General features: G+C 37.8%; 1 protein-coding gene across 6 annotated transcripts; it reads right to left on the reverse strand.

Moving 5' to 3' along the window:
* Positions 1-722: 722 nt before the first annotated feature.
* Positions 723-21,481, reverse strand: LOC145105497 (putative F-box/FBD/LRR-repeat protein At4g13965). Of its 6 annotated transcripts, none has more exons than XR_013707328.1 (3): positions 21,097-21,481; positions 20,149-20,217; positions 723-906 (listed from the first exon to the last, which is right to left on the reverse strand). XR_013707328.1 is itself a non-coding variant. In XM_079042588.1 (2 exons), the coding sequence occupies exon 1, from the start codon at positions 2,269-2,271 to the stop codon at positions 1,075-1,077; it is 1,197 nt and encodes a 398-aa protein (XP_078898714.1). In that variant the 5' UTR covers positions 2,272-12,104; the 3' UTR covers positions 723-906; positions 1,045-1,074. The 6 variants fall into 6 exon arrangements, 1 of the variants encoding a protein (XP_078898714.1); XR_013707331.1 differs by having other exon boundaries at positions 21,074-21,481; XR_013707329.1 differs by lacking the exon at positions 723-906 and adding an exon at positions 19,648-20,024.
* Positions 21,482-22,005: the final 524 nt, after the last annotated feature.

Raw genomic sequence — 22,005 nt, forward strand, 5'->3', positions numbered from 1 at the left:
AAAAATGATATTACAAGTTCGCGACGGATTGGTAAGAATAAAAAAAGTATTTTAATGCATCAATTTTGCGAGGGTTTAGCTACGGAAAAAAAATCATGTCTAAAGTTCGCGACGGATCAGCGACGGAAGAAAAAAAAATTAATGTATAAATTTTGCAAGGGATTAGCTAGGGAAAAAACCATGTCTAAAGTTTGCGACAGATCAGCGACGGAAAACAAAAAATATCAGTATATGAATTTTGCAAGGGATTTGCTACGGAAAAAAAAACTGATCACGGAAATTTGTGACAGAACAGCGACAGAATGACTTTATCAAATTTTGTCGCTAATGCCTAAGTAAATGTATTGGGTGACATTTAGCGACGGATATTCTGTCGCTACATTTGTCGCAAGGAAAAACCTCTCCGTCGCTAAAACCCTAGCTGAGAATCCGTCGCTGATCCATTGCAAACAACATTTAGCGACGGAATAGCGACGGATACTTCCGTCTCTAAAACCCATGTTTCTAGTAGTGATTGGATAAATTAGCCACTCGGGTTAATTTTATAGGTTGGGTATAAAATTACAGTTATCACTTGTGTTATCACTTGTCACTCTGTCATATTTGGAAAGAAGATAATGAGACAAGCGATCACTTATTTTCACTCGAAAGTTCAGTGTTTCATCTGAAAAGAAAAGTAGCAATAGAAACGATGGAAATATGCAATCCAGAAGATTTAAATAAACACAAAACATCCATAGCATGATTAAAAACGGAAGCACAAAACAATCTCCTATCAACAACATTTGTAGCCAAAAACAGCAAGCATTTATTATAAGTTTAACAACATCTCACAGACGAGCATCCATGATATTCTAAAACAAAGGGTAGCCAGGAGAACTTCTGATATGAAAAGATTAATAGAACCTGAAAATTTAAATTTATCAGTGTAAGAAGGGGTAAAATGGAGATAAGTACATATAAAATGCTAGGATGCTATAAATTTAACAATAGCTCAAAAAGGAATTTGACATGAATAAGTATAAGAATTTAGATTGATCTTACCTGATAATGACTGGTTCATTGAAGCCCATGTCAAACTATATATTCAATATAAGCTACACAACCTGGAGAACCGCTACGAAAATAACTTAAAATATCATCAAACACAACATGCTTTCGAAAGATAGAACAAGGCATTTCATCCAAAGTCAAACTTTCTAATCTCACAAAAGGGCAAGGTCTCCTTTCAAGTAAGCCACAAAACCTTGAAATATACAACACGGCATCTTTGTCTAAAATAAGGTGCTTTACCTTGTGAAGTTGATGAAAAGTGTTGATCATCGTTTCAACATAATTTGGTGGGTTTACAGTAGGCCTATCATAAATGGTTCGAAAGCTTACCGTTTCTAATGAATCAAGATCATTGGCTAATAACAAAGACGGAGTCATGTGATCATATATGAAAGATGAAAGATTTGGTGCTGAGATCACAAATTGACAAGAATGCACAAGACAGATTATTGTGAGATTCTCTAATCCACTTGATGTGATATAGAATGTACGAACATTCCATAATCGGCAATCAAGCAACACAAGATATTTCAGATTTGAAAAGGCGGAAAACAATTCCAAGGATCCATCGTCGTTTGGAGGATCCAGTGTAAATGTAACCCTTTGCAGATGTAAAGTAGTTAAAGTAGGCAAATACCATGTCAGATTTGGAGATTTTAACAACTCAAAATCGATATCCAAATAAAGATCTTGAAGAAAATGAGATTTAAGTAAAGACAAATCGAATCCGCCACGTCTTGTTGGTATATCACTCATGTACAGAATGTTGAGCATTTTAGTGCCGTGTGACATTGAATATGCTATGATCTTTTTGAGAAGGCGGATGGGGATAGAGTTTGAATGGATGTCAACGATTGGAATTTCTGCATCTTTCTTTCGCTTAGATAGAAATTTATGCACAAACTTATCGAATTTATGACCGGTGGAGAGATCGGTCTTGAATTTGAGACGTGGATGGCATTTCCATGTATTTCTCCACCTACGTGACAAAAGGCTACTTTGAACAGAAGATTTTGAGTCTAAAAATGAGTAAATGTGATCAATCAAATCATCGGGCAAACGGGAAATTCGATCTTTGTTGATCTGTTTTTTAGCCCTCTTGCGAACCCTCATTGATTTTCTCCGCATCATTTTTGATATGAAATCTATAGAATGGGGTTTCAATGTTTGATTTTGGGGCTGTGTATAGAGATACCCTTTATTTTTTTTGTTTACCATTATATATAGCCATATGACGTGTCTAGTGAACTTTCCAAAAGTTATTACTCACCGCTAAAGCATGGAATAGATCAGTCAAAACAGATGAGAGTTGTACCAATCAATTCAATAACAATTTAGTCTAACTATATAGTACTCAAAATCATTGACCAGAGAGCCTTTGCATAGGTGGTCATGGGTTCAAGTCTCTTAGGAGACATAGGTGGTATTTAGGAGTAGGTTAGCTAGTTTGTCATTTCAAAAAAAAAAAAAAATAGTACTACAAATCTGCAATTGCACTTAACAAGAATCCAGTGTATCACAGGAAAAGCAAACATATTGGGGTCAAGTATCATTTTATCTGTGAATTGGCAAGTCGTGGAGATGTTGAAGTTATCTTTTGCAGGACTAAATATCAAGTGGGTGATGTGCTTACTACTAAGGCATTAAGGGATGGAGATTTCTTAAAGATGAAAGAAAAGTTGGGAGTTATGCAAGTCCAGCTTAAGGGGGTGTGTTAAACTTATAATATAGACTTGTACATGGAGGAACTATGTTACCAGAAGTTAGTTAAAGAAGGTGGTTAAAGTCGGTTACATTCAACCGAAAATGGGAAAGGTTGCAATGCTTCGTGTCTGTAAATATGTGATTATGTACTATGTTAAGAATTAATGAAGATTTGTTTGCTTCTTAGCGAAGATAAGTTTTCATTGTTCTCGGTATAATCTGTTACACAATCTATAGAAATCAGTGTAATTAACAATCAAAAGGAAACAGATTATGCTACATCATAATAGCAATGTAATTAACAAATAATAATACTTTTGAATACAAGGAAACATGTTATCCTTCATGAATGCTGCGATTATGAAAAGATACCTTAAAAACACAACAATCACAAATAACTGCATTGAGGCAACTTGTTGAACAAAAGGAAAACTGTCACCTGAAGATATTATTTACTAAGCATGGAACATAAAAATGCAAAAGACATCTCTATAGAATGGAACATAAAAAACTTGTATAACAGAAATGTATAGCTGGGCAATAAATCTTCCTTTTTACTTGCATAGAATTAACACCGAAAGTGCTATTTAAAAGGAACCATGTAAACAGTGCAACACTAAAAAGTTGAGACTAAAGCTGAAGAAGGGCTTCACAACAGTGTATGAGGTTCTAGAAGTCTACTTATAATACAAGTAAAAAGGTTATACCTAAATAACATCCCGAAGCCAAGTGCTATTTTGTAGATTAGTACGCTACAGCTTTAAATAACAAATCCAAGAATAGATTCATATAGTCTGGTTAATGGTTATTACTTCTAAGGTAACTGTCTACTCTTCAAAAGGGATGTTGAAAAAAAAAAGTTTAATCATTAAAGGTTAAATGTAAACAGTGCAACACTAAAAAGTTGAGACTACAGATGAAGAACCCGGCTTCAAAACAGTGTATGAGGTTCTAGAAGTCTACTTATAATACAAGTAAAATATAAGAACAATGGAAAAGGCTTGAGAACCAACCATCCTGCTGATACAATCCGGCTTAAAGTGTACACAAGGAGACAGAAACGGGTCAAATCTCATGACCTAGAATCAGTTGAACAGGAGCAATTTAATGCCATTTTTGGGCTTTGGTTGGACCCATGGGGTGAACAAAGCAACGAGATAATGGAAAGGTTGGGAGCAGTTAAGAAGCTAGTTTCCATGAGCAGTTAGTGATCATCCAAGTGTTAATTAGCAGGCTACGTTTCAATAGTTTTTAGTTCAGTAATTTATCAATTGTCTATTTGTATTGGAGACTTTGCCCCTCTCGAATCGAGCCCTTTGATTTCATCCAATCATTTGCTTGCTGTAATTTCGAGATCCTATCATTGGTTCCATTGCCGGGAAATCGAAGAAGCAACAATGGTGCAGACCCTGAATAATTCCGAAGTCAGGGAGGACATCGCCGATTTGAAGCACCAAGCTGCAGCGAAGGAGAAGTTTGGTGGTGGGAGCAAGAATGACGATGGAGATACAAGGTATTCGGGTTTCAACCGTAGGCCATATCATATAATTGAATTTCCCATCTTCAGTGGAGGGGATCCGAGGGATTGGATATTGAAGGCTGATTTCCGATTTTATAACACTCTCGATGAAGAAAAGGTGGATGTTGCAGCTATGCATTAAGAGGGTGACGTCTTGCAAAAGCATTTTGGGCCTCCTGAATTCCAAAACCCAGACGAGTATTTGTGTAGTGTAAAACAAACGGGGTCGGTCCACGAATATCGACAAGAGTTTGCAAGAAGGTGGATGTTGCAGCTATGCATTAAGAGGGTGACGTCTTGCAAAAGCATTTTGGGCCTCCTGAATTCCAAAACCCAGACGAGTATTTGTGTAGTGTAAAACAAACGGGGTCGGTCCACGAATATCGACAAGAGTTTGCAAGAAGGTCATCCAGTATTTCAAATTGGTTTGATCACTGTTTGCTAGGTGTTTCTTTGAACGGGCTGAAGTAGGAATTGAAAGCTGACGTTCGCATCCATAAACCTCGTACTGTTTACAAAGCTATGAGTCTAACACTCGAGTTTGAATCCAAAATGAATCATTCCCGTCTAGAGAAGAAAACCTTGGAATTCTCAACTAAAACCCGATTCCAAACCTTTTACCCGTGTCAAACTCGTCTTCCCTCACAAACCCACAGAAAATCGAACCAAAGTCTAACCCTAGAATCAAAGTTGCAGAAAAACAAAACCGGTTCCTACGAGGAGAATGTTTTAGATGTGGGGACAAATATGGTCCGAGTCATCGATGCAAAGCCGGCACCTTTAAAGCATTAGAAGCAAAAGATAGAATTGATGAACAGCAGGTAACCGAGAGCACAAACATCGATAACAAGCAGGAAGAATCTGTTGAGATCGGCCTACATGTGATCCTCGGGAAACCAAACTCATCTACCATGAAGGCTTCTACTGAAGTTTTAATACTAGTGGATGGATCATCGACACACAAATTAAATCAAAGATGCATCTTTGTTAACAATGTGGATATCATTTGAAAATGAGTAGTTCAGATAGAATCGAACTTTTGATCGATTCGGGCACTTGGGAGCCTATGGATGAAGACATGGTCTCTCTGGATTCCATTGAATTTCATTCGAAGGAGGAGCCTAATAAAAATCATATCAACTCTTATCAAAGAAAGACAGGATTAACCGAGGTTGTTCAAACAGGCAAAGGGCAACTAAACGGTATTATAGTGTGTGCTTCCAGAGAGGCACACATGCAAGAAGGAAGTTTGAGCTTAATGCAAATGGCTGAAATATCTTTCTCCTTTATACGATTATCAATCAAATAAAAAGTTATTCTATGTACCAATTCTTACATCTCTACCAGTGTTGTCAATAGCGACCATAACGATCGCTATAGCGAATAGCGAGGCGAGGCGATGTAGTGTCGCTATGGGATTCATAGCGACTGAATAGCGACATAGCGACCTTTTTTAATTTTTTTTAACTTTTAAATCAGGTATAAATAGACTTGTTTTAGGGTTTTCAGTTGACTAAGTCAAAGAGAGCATCGGATATCTAAAATTAACACTTGTTTTTTTTGTAGCATGCGTGTTTTACAACTTATTTGAACTAATAGTCTTGGTTTTAGCTTACTTATTAGTTATAATCTCTAATTAGGTGAAGATAAAAGTAGTATTAATTTTCAATAGAAATTCGCTAAAAATGAAATAGCCGTCGCTATTTCATCGCTATCGCTACATAGCATATAGGTAGGTTGTCGCTATTACCTCGATATCGCTATTGATAACAGTGATCTCTACTACCGGTGGGGTGACAGCTAGTTTTGGTATGTTGGGGGATATCATCATTGTCGAATTTGCATTTATAAAAAAATAAAAATAAATAAATAAATAAATAACGATTAGACTCTACACCGAGGGATCTCCAATGGAATCACGACCAAGACGACCATCCTGAAACCTTCCATGTATCCCAGACTCTCAAAGTCAGGAAGACTCACAACGATGTAACCCAATAATCTAACTATAGTTTTATTTAAACTTTATACCTTAATTAGCCTTGCGAGCTAAAATAACACAGTTCTTAGTCAAAAAACCAGAATACGCATCCTTAAGTCGAAGCAGCAGTAGGCGTTGCGTAGGAGCCCAACTCTATGTCTTCACATGGTAGAGAATGACAAATATCATATCACATAGTTCTTGTGTCAGATTTGTTTTTGTTGTGGCTCTTGATTTGATTGAACTTGAATTTGTATCTTTGTCTTCGTTGTGGCTCTTCAATCAACTTTTGAATTTTTTGACTTGGGTACCAGATATGACAGTTGTACCCTTATTTTCTTTTCAATTGTGTGAATCTGATATAAGGTTCTCAATTACCGCAAGGGTAATGCGTGTCAACAAATAGAAACATGTTTTGTGGGTTCAGACTTGTCGATAAATGTTCTTTTTAAACATTCAAAAGCAAATCATTCTGAAGCTGTTATTACTGCCCACATAGTGTTTCAGTACGCCATTTTTTTATTTTCTATGGCCAAGGTATCATATCACGGTTTTTTGCGTCCCCTAGTTCCAATAACGATCCAGTCGCTTCGGACTTTCATTTTCATCTTTGTAGAGCTATCGAATGTAAAGAGTATCCTCATCTCGTTTTTTTTTTAATATAAAGGCAGATACAAACATGCAGAAAATAAGACTTTTTAAGTTAAAGAAAACAAAAGGAAAATATATTTTTTGTTTTATATAAAAAACTAAGATAGAAGTGAAAAAACTAAGAACCAAAATGAGAAATCTTTTTTTATTTTTAAAATTTTTTGATTTTTTTTAAAGAAAAATAATGTAGAAAAATCAAAATTTTGTACAACACAAAAAGATTATAAATCCCCTCTCCAAGCTTAAAATAAAACATTGTCCTCAAAAAGATTATGAATCCCCTCTCCAAGCTTAAAATAAAGCATTGTCCTCAATGCTAGAAAAGGAGAAAGAAAAATGCGAAGCTCGCCTAGAAAAGTCGTCTCAACGCGCTGAACATCAAGACGAAGGTCGTTTTGATGTTCTGTTAGAGGTTAAGGTAGTGTTGGTAGGTGAGAGGGGTGTTGGGGTTAATGTGAGGTGATGAGTGTTGGGTATCTTGAAAATCAGTCTGAAAGTCGGTATGCATCTCATATGGAGAAAACGTAATAATAGTCGTCGTCATGGACAGATTGAAGGGTGGTTGCACCCTTAAAGACGAGGTTATCCTTAAAGACGAGGTTATGGGGCTGATCGACATATGTGCATGTTATCGAGGTTCTGGAGAGTAAGACGCAAAGAGTCACCCTCAAAGAACTGGTACTCTGGTGGATATGATCAGAAACAGAATGAGGGATTAAAGTGATTAAACTGTCATATCAAATTTTTCCCTAGAACGCAAACGAATGACCGAAATGCGGGCGGTACGCACCTTAGAGGTTTCAGCTTATGCAAAAAGAATTTATGCAGATAATTTTCAGTCCGATTTTCAAGATTGGATGGATGATACTGGTCTGATAAGATGCAAAAGTGTTGTATGTGTCCAGACTATTGATGGATATCCAAAAAGTTGCTCCATGAAAACCAACACGATTCACAGAACGGTTCGTGGTAGACACATTGAAAAAACCGTAGAGTTGATCTACATGAAGTTGGTGGGCGTTGTCGAAACAACGGAACGTGCAGTAACCTTCTTAGTTAACTTCACTAAGAGTAAGTAAAAACTCTCTGGTTAACAAAGGTGATGCCGGAAAGTCAAAGTCTAAAAGACACTCCCAAGCAATAGTGGCAATAAGGGTGTGAATCTCGTTATAAATGTGCAGCTCCTCAAGAAGAGTGGCACTGGGAGCCAAGGTACGAGCGCATGTGAGTTCAGATTTACCACTACACCTTCTTCTTGAATGGTAAAGGGCTCGTCTGGAATGTCAGCGTTTCGGCACCGACGCTGGGGATCTTGGAGGCATGTTTCAGGTAAGTGGGGGAATAAGGACAAGTCCGACACAAATTTTCTCAGATAAAATTTATATCAAGCAAAAATAACTGACTAACTACTCCCAAGCGAATACGCAAGCCCGTATAGATATGTTTGACAGAAAGTAAAGAGTTTCAGTATCAGAACGAATATACCTGACTGCATGCTGAGCAGTAGTGTATACTTTGCGTCTGATTTTTTTTTTTTTGTTCCGGTGAAACTCTTCTGTTTAGTGCCTAGAACAAACGATCCAATTTCCAGCTCCTGATCTATATCTGAAAAAGAATATTAAAAAAAAAGATTTTGATACCTTATATGCTTGTTTTCCTGCATTTCCGTGTTCTTCATTTTGATTCTATGCTTTTGGAAACATGATTATATGGTTGAAATTTTCTAGCATTTTCGTGTTCTTCATTTTGAATTTTTAAATTTTTCTTAATTTTCTTTTTCAGATCTACACCTTGTTAGAGCAGGAGCTGGAAATTGAATCGTTTGTTCTAGGCACTAAACAGAAGAGTTTCACCGGAACAAAAATCAAAAAATCAAGACCCCAGCGTCAACGCCGAAACGCTGACATTCCAGACGAGCCCTTTACCATTCAAGAAGAGGTGTAGTGATAAATCTGAACTTACATGCTGCACTAGAACAGTACTATCAGCTTCTTCCTAGACAAGTCTGTGCTCGGACCTGGGCTCCCAGTGCCACTCTTCTTGAGGAGCTACACATTTATGACGGGATTCACAACCTCGTTGCCACTATTGGGGAGGGGATTCGTAATCTTTTTGTGTTGTACAAAATTTTGATTTTTCTGCATTAGTTTCATTTTTGTTTCCTTCAACTTTTTTAAAAAAATATAGCCTTATTTTCTGCATGATTGCATGTGTTTATATTTGAAAAAAAAATACGGGATGAGGATACTCTTTACATTCGATAGCTCTACGAAAATGGAAAATGAAAGTCCGAAGCGACCGGATCATTATTGGAAATGTAGAATCAACTACCAAACTAAGTGACGCATAACAGCTTCCAAATGATGTGATTTTGAATGTTTAAAAAGAACCTTTATCGACAAGTCTGAACACACAGTCGGAAAGAAAAGAAGGGTACAACTACCATATCTGGTACCCAAGTCAAAGTTCAAATACTTAATCGAAGAAATCTTAAGAAATTCAAAAGTTGATTGAAGAACTCAAGCTAAAGACAAAGATTCAAATTCAAGTTCAATCAAATCAAGAGCCACAACGAAAACAAATCTGGCGCAAAAAGAACCGTGTGATATGATATTTGTCATTCTCTACCAAGTGAAAGCATAAAGCTGGGCTCCTACGGGGGTTGGCCCGGTGCTGCTTCGGTGAAAGTTGATTTGGACATGTCGGGTTCTTAAGGATGCATCGATTCTGGTTTTTGACTATCTAGTCTTGAGGACATGAGATTATGAACTATGTTATTTTCACTCACAAGGCTAATTAAAGTATAAAGTTTAAATAAAACCATGGTTGGATTATTGGGTTACATCGTTGCGAGTCTTTCTGACTTTGTGTAACACCCCGTTTTGAAAAGTACTTCGGTTGTGGTTTCGGAGGCCCAGGACAAGCGATTCGGTCTTTTATGGGGTCTCGGGTTTTATCCGGAAGGTTTTAGGCTTGGGGTGTGGCTAGGAACGTAGGGCTTCCCGCCACCTTTTCATGGATATCAAGTTCGTCGGAAACGGACTTAGAATAAAGGAGTTATGGCGCTTTGAAGTTATTGTCAATTTTAGCCCCTAATGGAGTTTTGTGACAAGGCAGCCCATGCATGCAAGGAATGCATGCGTGTGTTTATCTGGGTACGCCCAACGTAAGCTGGGTTACGCCCAACGTATAAGGATGCATGTTCGCGGGTGCGGAGAGACGTACGCCCAGCGTACGCTCAGAGTCCCCAAACCCTAATTTTTAGGGTATGTCACTATATAAAGAACTTTATACCCTTAAGGACCAGCCTCCTTCTCATCTTTAGACAGCCACCACGAAATCCTAATCCTTCCTTGAGTGTTCTTGGAGCTTTGGAGGCCATTAGAGAGCATTTTGGTGTTGTGAAGCTATTTTTCAAGCAAGTGAAGAATATAGCAAGGTGGTGTATCAAAGGGAAAGCAGTAGATCCAAGATTATGGTTCCATTTCAGACCATTTCAAGGTATAAAGATCTAAACTTGGTGATTATCTCCTTAGATCCCTTAGATTGAGTTTTTGGACCATTTTGGTCCAAAGGTTGAAGCTTTGTGGTCTAATCCGATTTCTAGGACTTCGAGTTGCTACTCTCAGTTCTAAATGACTCCCTAAAGCAGAAAGTTGTCATCTTGGATGTCCTAATGGGTTCATGCATGAGTTAAGACCATTTCCATGGAAGTTAGTTATCACATTTCAAGTTTGGGCTCTATTGGTGGGTTGCAAGCCACCAAGTGAGGGACTTTATGTTTTAAGACGTTGAAAAGGACTTTGATCTGTGTTTGTGGCTTCTGGAGTAGAGTATTAAGCACTTAATGGGAAGGTGACTTAACAAGGGAGTACGTTGAGCGTACATGCAGGTACGCCCAGCGTACGCACCATTTAGCTTGTACGCTTAGCGTACATAGGAGTACGTCCAACATACTCATCAGATATGGGTTTGGCTTGTTTTGGGCCTCGGTTTGGGCCATGCAAGGGATTTTGGTTCTTTGGGTCTTAGTGAGCCATCAGAAGTCAGATAATGTGGGCCAAGAAGATGTTTGGGGCTTAGGGTAAGGCCCATTAGAGGGTTTGGGCCCAATTTAGCAAATTGGGCCATTAGTGGGCCACTAGTGGGCTTGGGAAGCCTACCTAGTGTTGGGCCGTTGTAGATCATGGTTTGGGCCTTAAGAAAGGGATCAAGTTGGACTAGGGGGTATAAAGGTCATTTTACCCTAAGAAGGATTATTGATTCAGTCTATGTGATATTTTGGTATTGGTAGCTCGGGGGGTCGAAGGATCAGCAGTTCGAGGATTGTCAGATAGCAACCAGAGGGGTATCAGCAGGACTCCAGTAGCGCGAGGTGAGTCTCCTCACTGTGTGCATGGGTCTACGGCTACAATGCCGGAAGACCCGGGGGTTAGCCCTAGGCATTTTTATGATATATGTTCCGGATTACGATCCGATGCCAGGCGAGGCCCGAGGTATGTTAGTATGCTAGAGGTCTTTGTGATTCTTGCATGTGACGGTAGTATGTTTCCGGACCAGGGTCCGATACCGGGATAAGCCCCGAAGAATGTTATATGTTGCATAGTAGAGTATACTTGTTGTCTTTGTGATACATGTATGTGCCGGGTAGGGAGGTGAGTGTGGGCGAGGTCCCGTATCTCACCACTAGCCGAGTGTGGACGGGGTTCCACGACTCATCAGTAGCAGAACAGGGGCTAGTCTCAAGTTAGGCGTGGCCTTAGGACAGGAATACAGTAGAGTATGTTTGCTTATGTGTTAGTATGTTTATATGATTGTATGTGTATGGCGGGCGAGGCCCAGAGACAGGCAGGGCCTAAGAGAGACAGATTTGTATACCGAGCGGGACTCGATGCCAGGCGAGGCCTGATGCCGGGTGGGGCCCGATGCCGGGCAAGTCCCGATGCAGCTGGCGGGGGGCCAGTATGTGGTTATATGTATGGTATGTGGTAGTATTGGGAACTCACTAAGCTTCGTGCTTACGGCTTTCAGTTTTGGTTTCAGGTACTTCCGGTAGCGGAGGAAGAGCTCGGGTTGACTACATGGCACACACCAAGAAGTTTAGCCTGTGATGTTTACTCTGATAAAATAAGCATGTTTTGAATTAATACTCTGTTTTGATAAAGCAACTTATGATTATGAAAGAAATGATTTGACAATTATGGTTTGTTTATTAATGTATTAAAATGAAAATTTTGGTCTTGCTTTTTGGGATGTTACACTTTAGGAGTCTATATATATATATATATATATATATATATATATATATATATATATATATATATATAGAGAGAGAGAGAGAGAGAGAGAGCTAGGTTCATTTGTTTAAACTAAGTATTGTGTTATCGTATGCATAAATGTGGGCCAATCAAAATTAAATAAAAAATTAAATAATTAAATAAATAAATAAGGGTAATTTAGTAATTTATTTAGTAACTTCCAAAATTAATCCCTATAATCATGGTATTGACCTAATCTCTCCAATTTAAATCATGGACTACAAAATCGATCTCTCCAATTCTGGTTTGTGTATCGTCATTTTGACCGATCGGGCACAGGGGAAAGGATGGGACAAAAGCTGTGGGAGATCGATGACATAAATTGAGGGGCACCGGCCGACCGACTATCACCGGCGTTTTCTTTCTTTTCTTTCTGGCCCGATCAGCAGCCACACGAATGGGGAAGGCAAAGAAGATCGCTGATCTCCAAGGGGGTGTTTTAGGTGGTTTAATCGACTGAATCGGATGGAGAGGAGGGTGAAGCGAGGGCAGCAAGATTAACGCCAGCGAGATCTCCATCGGACCTTTGATTAACGCCGGCGAGATCTATCAGATTTTGCCTCTCGGTGGAGCTACTCTTGGTAGAGATGGTACCATGGTGATTCTTAGATTCTTCTTAAACAAACAACTTTTTTGATAAATTTTCCAAACGAAACTATCAATTACGAATTCAAAAGATCAATTTATTTGTTTGTAGCGATGGCATTACGAATTCCATGCTTGCCTAAAGAACATCCATGGTCTGGAATCGGCTGTTTTGAAGGGTCACGAATCTGAGTTATCAGTTTGTAAGTATTTGGTAAATTACACTTTTCATCCTTTGGTTTATTTATATTTACAGATATGGGTCCATTGAAAGCCTTGGAAGTTTTGTAAGTTCCAAATTTATTATTCTTTTTCTTCAATTTATATTTGTTTTTTATAAATTCTTGAAGCATTTTATTATTTGTTTTATATGGTAATTCCAATTCAAGTGGAATTTGGGGTTTTTGAGTGATATGGAGATCATCGTGTTTCTTTCAAATGGTTTGATTGATGCAGCAAAGGGACTGATTCAAATGGTCTGATTCATATTTCAATTTATGTTTTTTTTTCTTCTGATTTAACACTTCATTTATGTGGACAGTGCAGGATCTTGACAAGGTTGAATTCTGAAAAGGTATCAAGTATGTTTATGTAGATGCTTCAATGGATGATATTGGTGAGATTCCAATTCTATTGGAATGGAATCACGTATTCCAATTCTGTTGGAATGGAATCACGAATTCCAATTCTGTTGGAATCACAGAAGTTGATGCTTGAAGAACGGCCCACAAAATTGAAACGGACCACATTATTCTTTTAGAATGTATTAGTCGTTGTTAGATTTTGATGTTTTCTTCCCCGTTTTGAAAGTTTTTTTAGTTTTATTGTTTAACAATAAATGTAATTCTTAACAATTGTTACCCGTATAGGCTGAAGGCCTGGTAAGGCGGTCCAGATAGGCCGAAGGCCTGGTAAGGCGGTCCAGTCATGCTGAAGACTCGGTGTGTGTTAGTAGACCTGTATGCGGGAAATGAGTGAGTATGTCGCCGTAATATGGCAATCGATAAGGTCTGGCCCCAAGATTGATCATAATGATGGCCGGGTATGGGCTTCGTTAGCTGGGTGATCGGATTCGAAATATATGGGAGTTAGGGAGCAGCAGTTGCTCTGCATGGGTGGTGTAAAGTGGAGTCTTAGCACCATGGCACTTGTTGATGTGGTAAAGGTCGTTGAGCAAACTTCCTTGAGGAATGGAAGGGAAATGTATGTGGCTCCGGGAAGGAGTGTTGGTCATCCGAAGGGAAAGCAGTAGTGTAAATGGACGATCGGAAGTATTTCAGCTATTGATAGTGAGCACTGAGATTGTACCAGTTGTATGGAAGCACATCCGGGTTGGGTGTCCGTTGAGGTTGTGAAATGATTAGCGCTGATGTCGAATCAGAGGAGTTCAGAAGTGATGAAAGGGTGGATCCTTGGGCTTCAAGTATGGTTGTAGGCATGGGTTATGTGAGTAGTGGTATTCCAATCTAGGTTATTCCGTCCTAGGGATGACTGGACCCGTTATAGGCGTACCTGGTATTCCAGCCCGAGGCTGATTGGGCTAGGTACGAATGGTTATGTGATATGGCTGGCTGATTCATGGGAATTTCTAGAAGCTGAAGGATGCAGTATCCTGTCAGCACGAGAGGGAATGGATTCAAGAAGAGGATGGATTGGGTTCCAACATTGCGAGTTACTCGGGCTATCTCTAGTTTGGAAAGGGAAGGGTAGTTTGACACTGTGGGAGGACCCAGTGAGTCATGGTGGTACCTAATGGTTGCAAGTCACAGAAGTGTGTTCCTGACAGGAAGGAATAGTATCACCGGGTGGCTCGCGAGTAGGAGATGTGTTAAAGGGGGTGTCGTGGTCGGGGCTGGAAGGACCTGAGATAATTGGGAAATCGGAGTCTGCAGTGCGAGTAAGTTGTTCGGGAGCGTATACTGCAGTAGGCTTCGAGGACGAAGCCTAATTTAAGTGGGGGAGAGTTGTAACATCCCAAATTTCAGAAATATGATATAAGGGCTTAAAGTGTACATGGAGGAAGCTACTCGACGAGTGGGTGCGAGTACTCGTCGAGTCGGAGCGGGTTTTGGTCGCGAATTAAGTGACCAACTCGCTGAGTCGGAAGCTGGACTCGACGAGTTGGTGCTGGGAAGATAAAACCCTAATCTTAGGGCTTGCACCCTATTTAAAGGACCTTAAGTCCTCACCGCAGCCTCTTTGTCACCCCTTGAGAGTCAGAAAACCCTAGAATCGTGTGTGAGCCTTTGGAGTGAACTTAGAAGCTTTGGAAGGAGATTCTAGCAAAGAAGGCTTGTAGATCAAGTGTAGAGCATCAAGGGATTGGTGTAGATCCAGAATCTACTTCAGCTTGGGCACATTTTAGAGGTAACAAGCTGTTACCTTGACTCTATTGCATTTATATCTATTCAAGAATGATATTTGGGACCATTTTGGTATGATTGAGATCTATTTCGGGTTTGGAGTTTAGATCTGAGGTTGCTACTTCAGATCTAGACTTGTGTTGGTCCAGAAAGTCATAAAGCATCAGTCTTTGAGTTGTTGGTGGAGCCCCTTTGTCTTAAACCTTAGCCTTAGAGTGATTTGGGCTTATAACTCCTTGTCTCCACGTAAAGTTTGCAACTTTACGTGAGAGTCATGCCCTAGAAGAGTGGATCTACAGTTTGGATCCCCTGCAAGACTCGAAAAGCCTCTGCATGTATAAAGGACTGAAGAGACTCGGCGAGTCTGTTCTTGGACTCGGCGAGTCTGTTGAAGATAGGCATGAACTCGGCGAGTTGGAGGAACAACTCGGCGAGTCTGTTGAAGATTGCCTTGGACTCGGCGAGTCTGTTCTTGGACTCGGTGAGTCTGGTCGCAGAACCCAACCTCTTTTGGTTAAAGCCTTGGATCAGTGAGTCGGTTGGCGACTCAGTGAGTTGGACAGGATGGGATTCCGAGATCGTTGAACTCGACGAGTCGACGGGTTGACTCGGCGAGTTGAGTCGTGTTATGGGAGTTTTCTGAGTATAAGAACTCGACGAGTCGACGGGTTGACTCGGCGAGTAGAGTCAACCAGGAAGGTTGACTTTGACTGAGGACTTTGACTTTGACCAAGAGTTGACCAGTTTGACTTCCAAGGGTATTTTGGTAATTATGGTATTGGTTCTTTGGTAGTGTGTTGTGGTGAAGTTCGTGTCGGTGGTCGGAGCAGCTTGGTCGTATCTCTTCAGTCGGCAATTGCAGGTGAGTTATCCTCACTATATCAACAGGGTCTACGGCGCCAAGGCCGACCCTTTATCGGATTTGTATTCGGGTATTCGCATTATATACTTATGGGTTTGTTAGATCTGCGTCCTGGTATATAGGATGATGTTATGCTAGTGACCGGTTAGGTCAGTATCCTGTTTAGGATGTTGTTATGCTATTATGATTCTGTTAGATCGGTATCCTGGTATATAGGATGATGTTATGCTAGTCACCGGTTAGGTTAGTATCCTGTTTAGGAAGTTGCTATGCTATTATGATCTGTTAGATTGGTATCCTGGTATGTAGGATGATGCTATGTTAGTGACCTGGTTAGGTCGATATCCTGGTTATAGGATGTTGCTATGATTGATGATCTGTTAGATCGGTATGACTGTTATATATATGCCAGTATATGTTATTTATGTGCACGTGGTTATTGTTGATGGGTGGGTTGAGGCAGGGTCCTGCTTCGTGCGGTTGAGGCCAACATACCCAACGAGCGGTCCGGATAGACTGTGAACCTGCATGACGGTCCAGTCATACCGAAGGCTCGAGATAGATCCAGTTAGACTGTAGGCCTTGCAAGGCGGTCCAGTCAAGCTGAGGGTTCAGTATGCATGTTGTTCTGTATTGCGATATGATATGAGTATGGTTATATGTGGTTGGTATTTTGGGGGTAACTCACTAAGCTTTTGGGCTTACAGTTTCAGTGTATTGTTTCAGGTACTTCAGGAGATCGTGGCAAGGCGAAGGCGTGATCGTACCGCTCCTCATGTTTTATGATTTATGTGATATGGTTCTGGGGGATACTCTGATGTTTAAACTATTTTGAAAACGAGATGTATGAACTTAATGGTTTTTGAATGAATTAAAATGTTTTAAGTTGGCTCAATTTTTATGGGTGTTACATATCCTTTCCTTACTCGATGATTAGTAAGGTTTAAGCTTGGGGAGGTTTGTTAGATCCATTTTATATGCATCTTTTAGCATGTTTTTTCTCGGTATTTTTCTATGAAAAAGCCAACTATCTCCCTAATGTTATTATAAATTGCATGTTTCTCCTTATATTTGTAGAATGCCCGTACTACTCACTTTTGTTATGTTTTTCAGGGCAAATTGGAGCACATTGATACATACGACATCTCGGGATGCGTTCTAGGAAGCACCGGAGCTTGATTGGCGATGGAACTAAGGAATGATGCTAAGAAATAATCTAGAATAATTTGAAAGGTAGAATTGCAACCGGAACGAGGCAGGAATGACGAAATGCAATCGCAATTCCTGTTTATGCGATTGCTATCGCAAAAAATGCTCGCATACTTCGAGGTTTCTACATGCCAAAATTCGACCTGAGAAAAAAAGACCATTTATGCGATCGCAGATTTGCTTTGAAGACTTTAAAAGTTCCAAAACGACATCGTATTTCATTAAGTCACTTCGGGACACGTTTTCACGAAAAATGCGATCGCATTTATCATATATGCGATCACAGAAATCTCCGCTTTTTTACTGGACGTATAAAGAGGCTTCTAAAAACACCCCAATGACCCTATTCGAGATTCTAAACGACTGAGAGGCGATTTTCATAGGTTTTTATTTTCTTTTAGTAAGATTTATCAATTAGGTTTTGTTTCTATATTTCAGTTTCATAACGACTCGACTTTTGTGCAAGTAATCATTAGGTATGATTTTTGATGTGTTTACTGTTTAGTTTGATCAGTTTTATGCTTAACTGAAAGTTTGATTTTGATTCATTCTATTGGCCACTTTAATTGTTAATGAATCATTCCAGTTATCTAATTTGTTTAGATCCGTAATTTTCTTTTTTAACTGAAAGTTTGATTTTGATTCATACTATCGACCCTGCTTTTGATTCATTCTATTCTTTATTTGTTAGGCTTTACGACACGTTAACACGACACGACACACAAGGTGTCACGGCGCGACTTACTTTGTTTGGGCTTAGGCCTTAGGACTCTGGATTTAGGCCTATTTAAGGGCATTGTTCCCTAGGGTTCGTCATTTCACAACCTCCACCTCCAGAGATTCTCTTAACCCTAACACTAGCCTTCGTTGCATGTCTGAGCCTTATCTTCCTTTGGTGTGAAGCCTGAAGATGTTAAGTTATCCCTTGGTCTTAAAGTGTTGTATAAGTTCAGATCCAGCCAAGCTCCTTCACTCTTTTTCATCAACTGGTCCTTGAAAGGTATAAAGTCTTAGCCTTTATGTTCTGATCTCTCTAGATCTAGGTTATGGGTGATTCTAGTGTCATTCTGGTCCCTTTAACTTCATGTTCTCGAAGTTTAAAGAACTCTGGAACTCATTTGTGTTGCTATTAACAAAAAAAGGTTAAGATTTTAAGAATGTAATATCTTAAGTGGAAAAGTTATAAGTACATTATCTTAATGGGTTCAACTTTGAAAGGATAATGCTCTAATTGCGTAGAATTTCAAAGTGTCTTGATTGGAAAAATAAAAGTTTATTAATTTAATAGGTGGCATTTGAATGTATAATGCTATAAATCAGAGTATAATGTTACAGATAGTTAGATTTTGCCAATAAAATATTTTAAAAGCAAAAAAATAGAAGTCCAATGTCTTAATAAGAAATAAAACCAGAAGTAAAGCGCTTCAAATGGTAAACAAAAAAAAATGTTTTGTTTTTCAGGGTACAATGTCTCCATGAGTATAAATAAGTAAATTGTCCTAATAATTTGAAGGTATAAAGCTATAAGTATAATAACCATGTCTTTAAAGGAAAATATATTTCGAAATGTAATGCTTAATCAAAATTAAACAAGTTTAGTCTTAACAGGATAGATTTTCGAAGTACAATATCTTAATAAGCTTAGATACTAAAAGTTTAATGTTATAACTGAAAGTACAATGGTAAAATTAATTAGATTTTCAAAACACAGAGTCTTATAAGAAAAAAAAATTGAAATATAATGCTATAAATGGTAATCAAAATAAAAACAATAGAACTTTAAAATTTAATGTCCTAATAGTAAAAATATTAGAATACATGTCTTCATATGCTTGCTGTTGAAAGTATAATACCGTAACTGGTTAGATTTCCAAAGTAAATTGTCTTGATAGAAAAGAAATAAAAATGCAATGTATTCATGGGAATATAATGAAAATATAACACTATAAGTTGTAACAAAAGAAAAATACATTTTCAATCTAAGATCTTTTAAAAGAATTAAGAAGCAAATTAGTGGTATAATGTCTTAAGAGCAAAAGGTTAAAAGTACAATGTCTTAATTTGTTAGATTTTGAAAGTAAAATGCTATAACTTGTTACATTTTTGAAGTACAATGTCTTGGTAGTAAAAAAAAAGAATAATTTCTTAATGGGAAATTATGAAAGTATAATGTTATAATTGATAACTAAAATCAAACAAATTTAAAATTTTAAAGCACAATTTCTAAATAGGTTAGATTTTTTAAATGCAAAAAAACTGAAAGTACAATTTTAACTGGTTGGGTCTTGAAAGTATAATGTTATAATTTTCAAAGTCAAATGTCTTAACCAAAGTTAAAGATCTTTATAAGAAAAAAAAACTATTAAAAGTAATGCTTTAGTTTTTCAAAATGCAATGTCTTAGCAGGAAAAAAAAAATTAAAGTACATATTAATATATTAGATTTAAATAAATTATTAAAGTGCAATGTTCGAATAGGAATGAAGTTAAAAGTTCAATGTCTTAATTAAAAACAAATTTGAAAATATAATGTTATAATTTGTAACCAAAATCAAAAAGTTTCAATTTACAAAGTACAAGGTCTTAATAGGAAAATAATGAAAATGTTGCGTCTTAATAGGTTAAATATTGAAAGTATGATACTATAATGGTTAGATCTTCAAAGTACACTGTCTTATCAGGTGGAAAGTTTAAAAATTACCATGTCCTAATAGGAAAAAGATTATAATTACAATTACCTCAGCTCACAAAGGTATCATGTCATTTGAAACCAAGTTCTTCTGTGTTGCGTCGAAAAAACATTCAATTATAACATACCAACTTGTGAGACAATGTGGAAAGGATTTTTCATTTTTACCCTATGAGATATTTTGCATGTATATTAAGTGAAATTTGGTTACATACCTTGGCACTATATATGGTCGTTTGGCTTTTTTTTTAGATTGCTATGAGCTATCAAATGCTCCCGTTATCCTATCAAATAGCCATAAAAAGATGATGCTTTAGACAATAATAATTGATACATGTAATGATGTTGGAATACGTAAATTAAGACAGTTATGTCAACTTTACAATCTTCGGATATCTAAATAACAAGCTGCAAAGATTACATTGACTTAATAGAACTACCACGTACAAATATGTTATATTCATGTCAGCTAAAAACCAAACTAATCCCTGTGCAAACTGGATATTTCTAATCATAAAACAGATATTAATTTCAACCTTAACACTTTTTAAAACCATGACTTGATCCAAGATTTCGACCAAATTTATTTTAATAGTAAAATGCAAATCAATGGAAGTGAAACAACACTTAAAAAGATTTGACTAAAACTTCGTTATTTATAAAACTGGTAACAAATGACAGACTCTGAAAGACAATAAGCATCCTCAAGGCTCAAGCAACCTAGACATTATCAAATGATTAACAAAGCCACAAAAACACATTCTGGAACAAGCCAAACAGTCGCCAGCTAGAACAGATTTTACAGAAAAAAAAAAAAAAAAAAAAAAAAAAAACCCTTGACGAAAAGATGAAGAAGACCCACGAAAAGATAAGCAAAGCCAAAACATCTGGTGTAGTTACTTAGACCGATAAAATTAGAGCTAACAGAAAACCTTGCCAACGAAAAGATGAAGAAAAGACAGGGTAAAATACTAGAAACCCCCAATAAGAAGAAAGAGAACATGAAAAAAATTAAAAACGAAACACCAATTAACCTTCGATTCTCTCTTATTAACCATACACCAACTGTATTTTTACATAGGAAATTATAACATCTGAATTACAGGAAACCCTTGAGAAATAAGATAAAATAAAGAATACAAGCGACAACAGTGAAAACTTACAACCATCTTGAAAAAATCTGGGATTAGAGACATGGCTTACAAGCGACAACAGTGAAAACTTACAACCATCTTGAAAAAATCTGGGATTAGAGACATGGCTGTGAGTCTCTTGCGGGTCTCCATGGGTGTTTACAGAGATCGCTATGGGTTTCACCGTTTCAGGGTGGTTGGGACCGTTGAGAACGGAATGACTGAAAGAACGTATATATATGAATACGGATCCAACCCTATTAATTTCCAACGATAAATTATATCTCCGGCAAAGGATATGAGTTTTGGGGTCTCCGGAGATCGGTATGGTCTCCGGTGTTGCTTGGGTCAGCGGAATGATGACCGAACCCTCTAGACTTCCATGTTCCAACGGTTATTTTTCAAAGCTTCGAGATTTTCTAAATTAATCTTATAAAAAGCAACATTTAGATCATCTATTTATTCATTTGCTAACGTTTAGATCATCTATTTATTCATTTGCTTTTTAGGAAAAAAAAATCTATTAATCCGTCTAATTTCTGTTTTTTATAAAAGAACTTAGAGGATGTTTGGATAGGGAAAAAAAGATGGTGTTTATTGTTTATTTCCACCACAATAAGTTAAGTTTAACTGTTTGGATAGGAATCCTTAAAAATCAGCTTATTATGGTAGAAATAAGTTAAATAAACTGATTTTAATAAGCATCCCCCTTGCTTATTACTTATTCTCACCACAAACACTTTTGTAAAAACTGCTTATTCCCACCGTAATAAGCTATAAGCTAATTTATCCGAACACCCCTTTAAACTTATTAATATGTTTATTTATTAATCATAATAGGCATTGCAATGTTCAAAAGAACTTGCATTTAGATCGCATATAACTATAACAAAGGAACTTGCATTTAGATTGCATATAACTATAACAACCCAATAATTT

This window comes from Lactuca virosa, chromosome 4 (assembly GCF_052849685.1).
Source record: "Lactuca virosa cultivar CGN04683 chromosome 4, Lactuca_virosa_CGN04683_v6, whole genome shotgun sequence".
Classification (NCBI taxonomy): domain Eukaryota; kingdom Viridiplantae; phylum Streptophyta; class Magnoliopsida; order Asterales; family Asteraceae; genus Lactuca; species Lactuca virosa.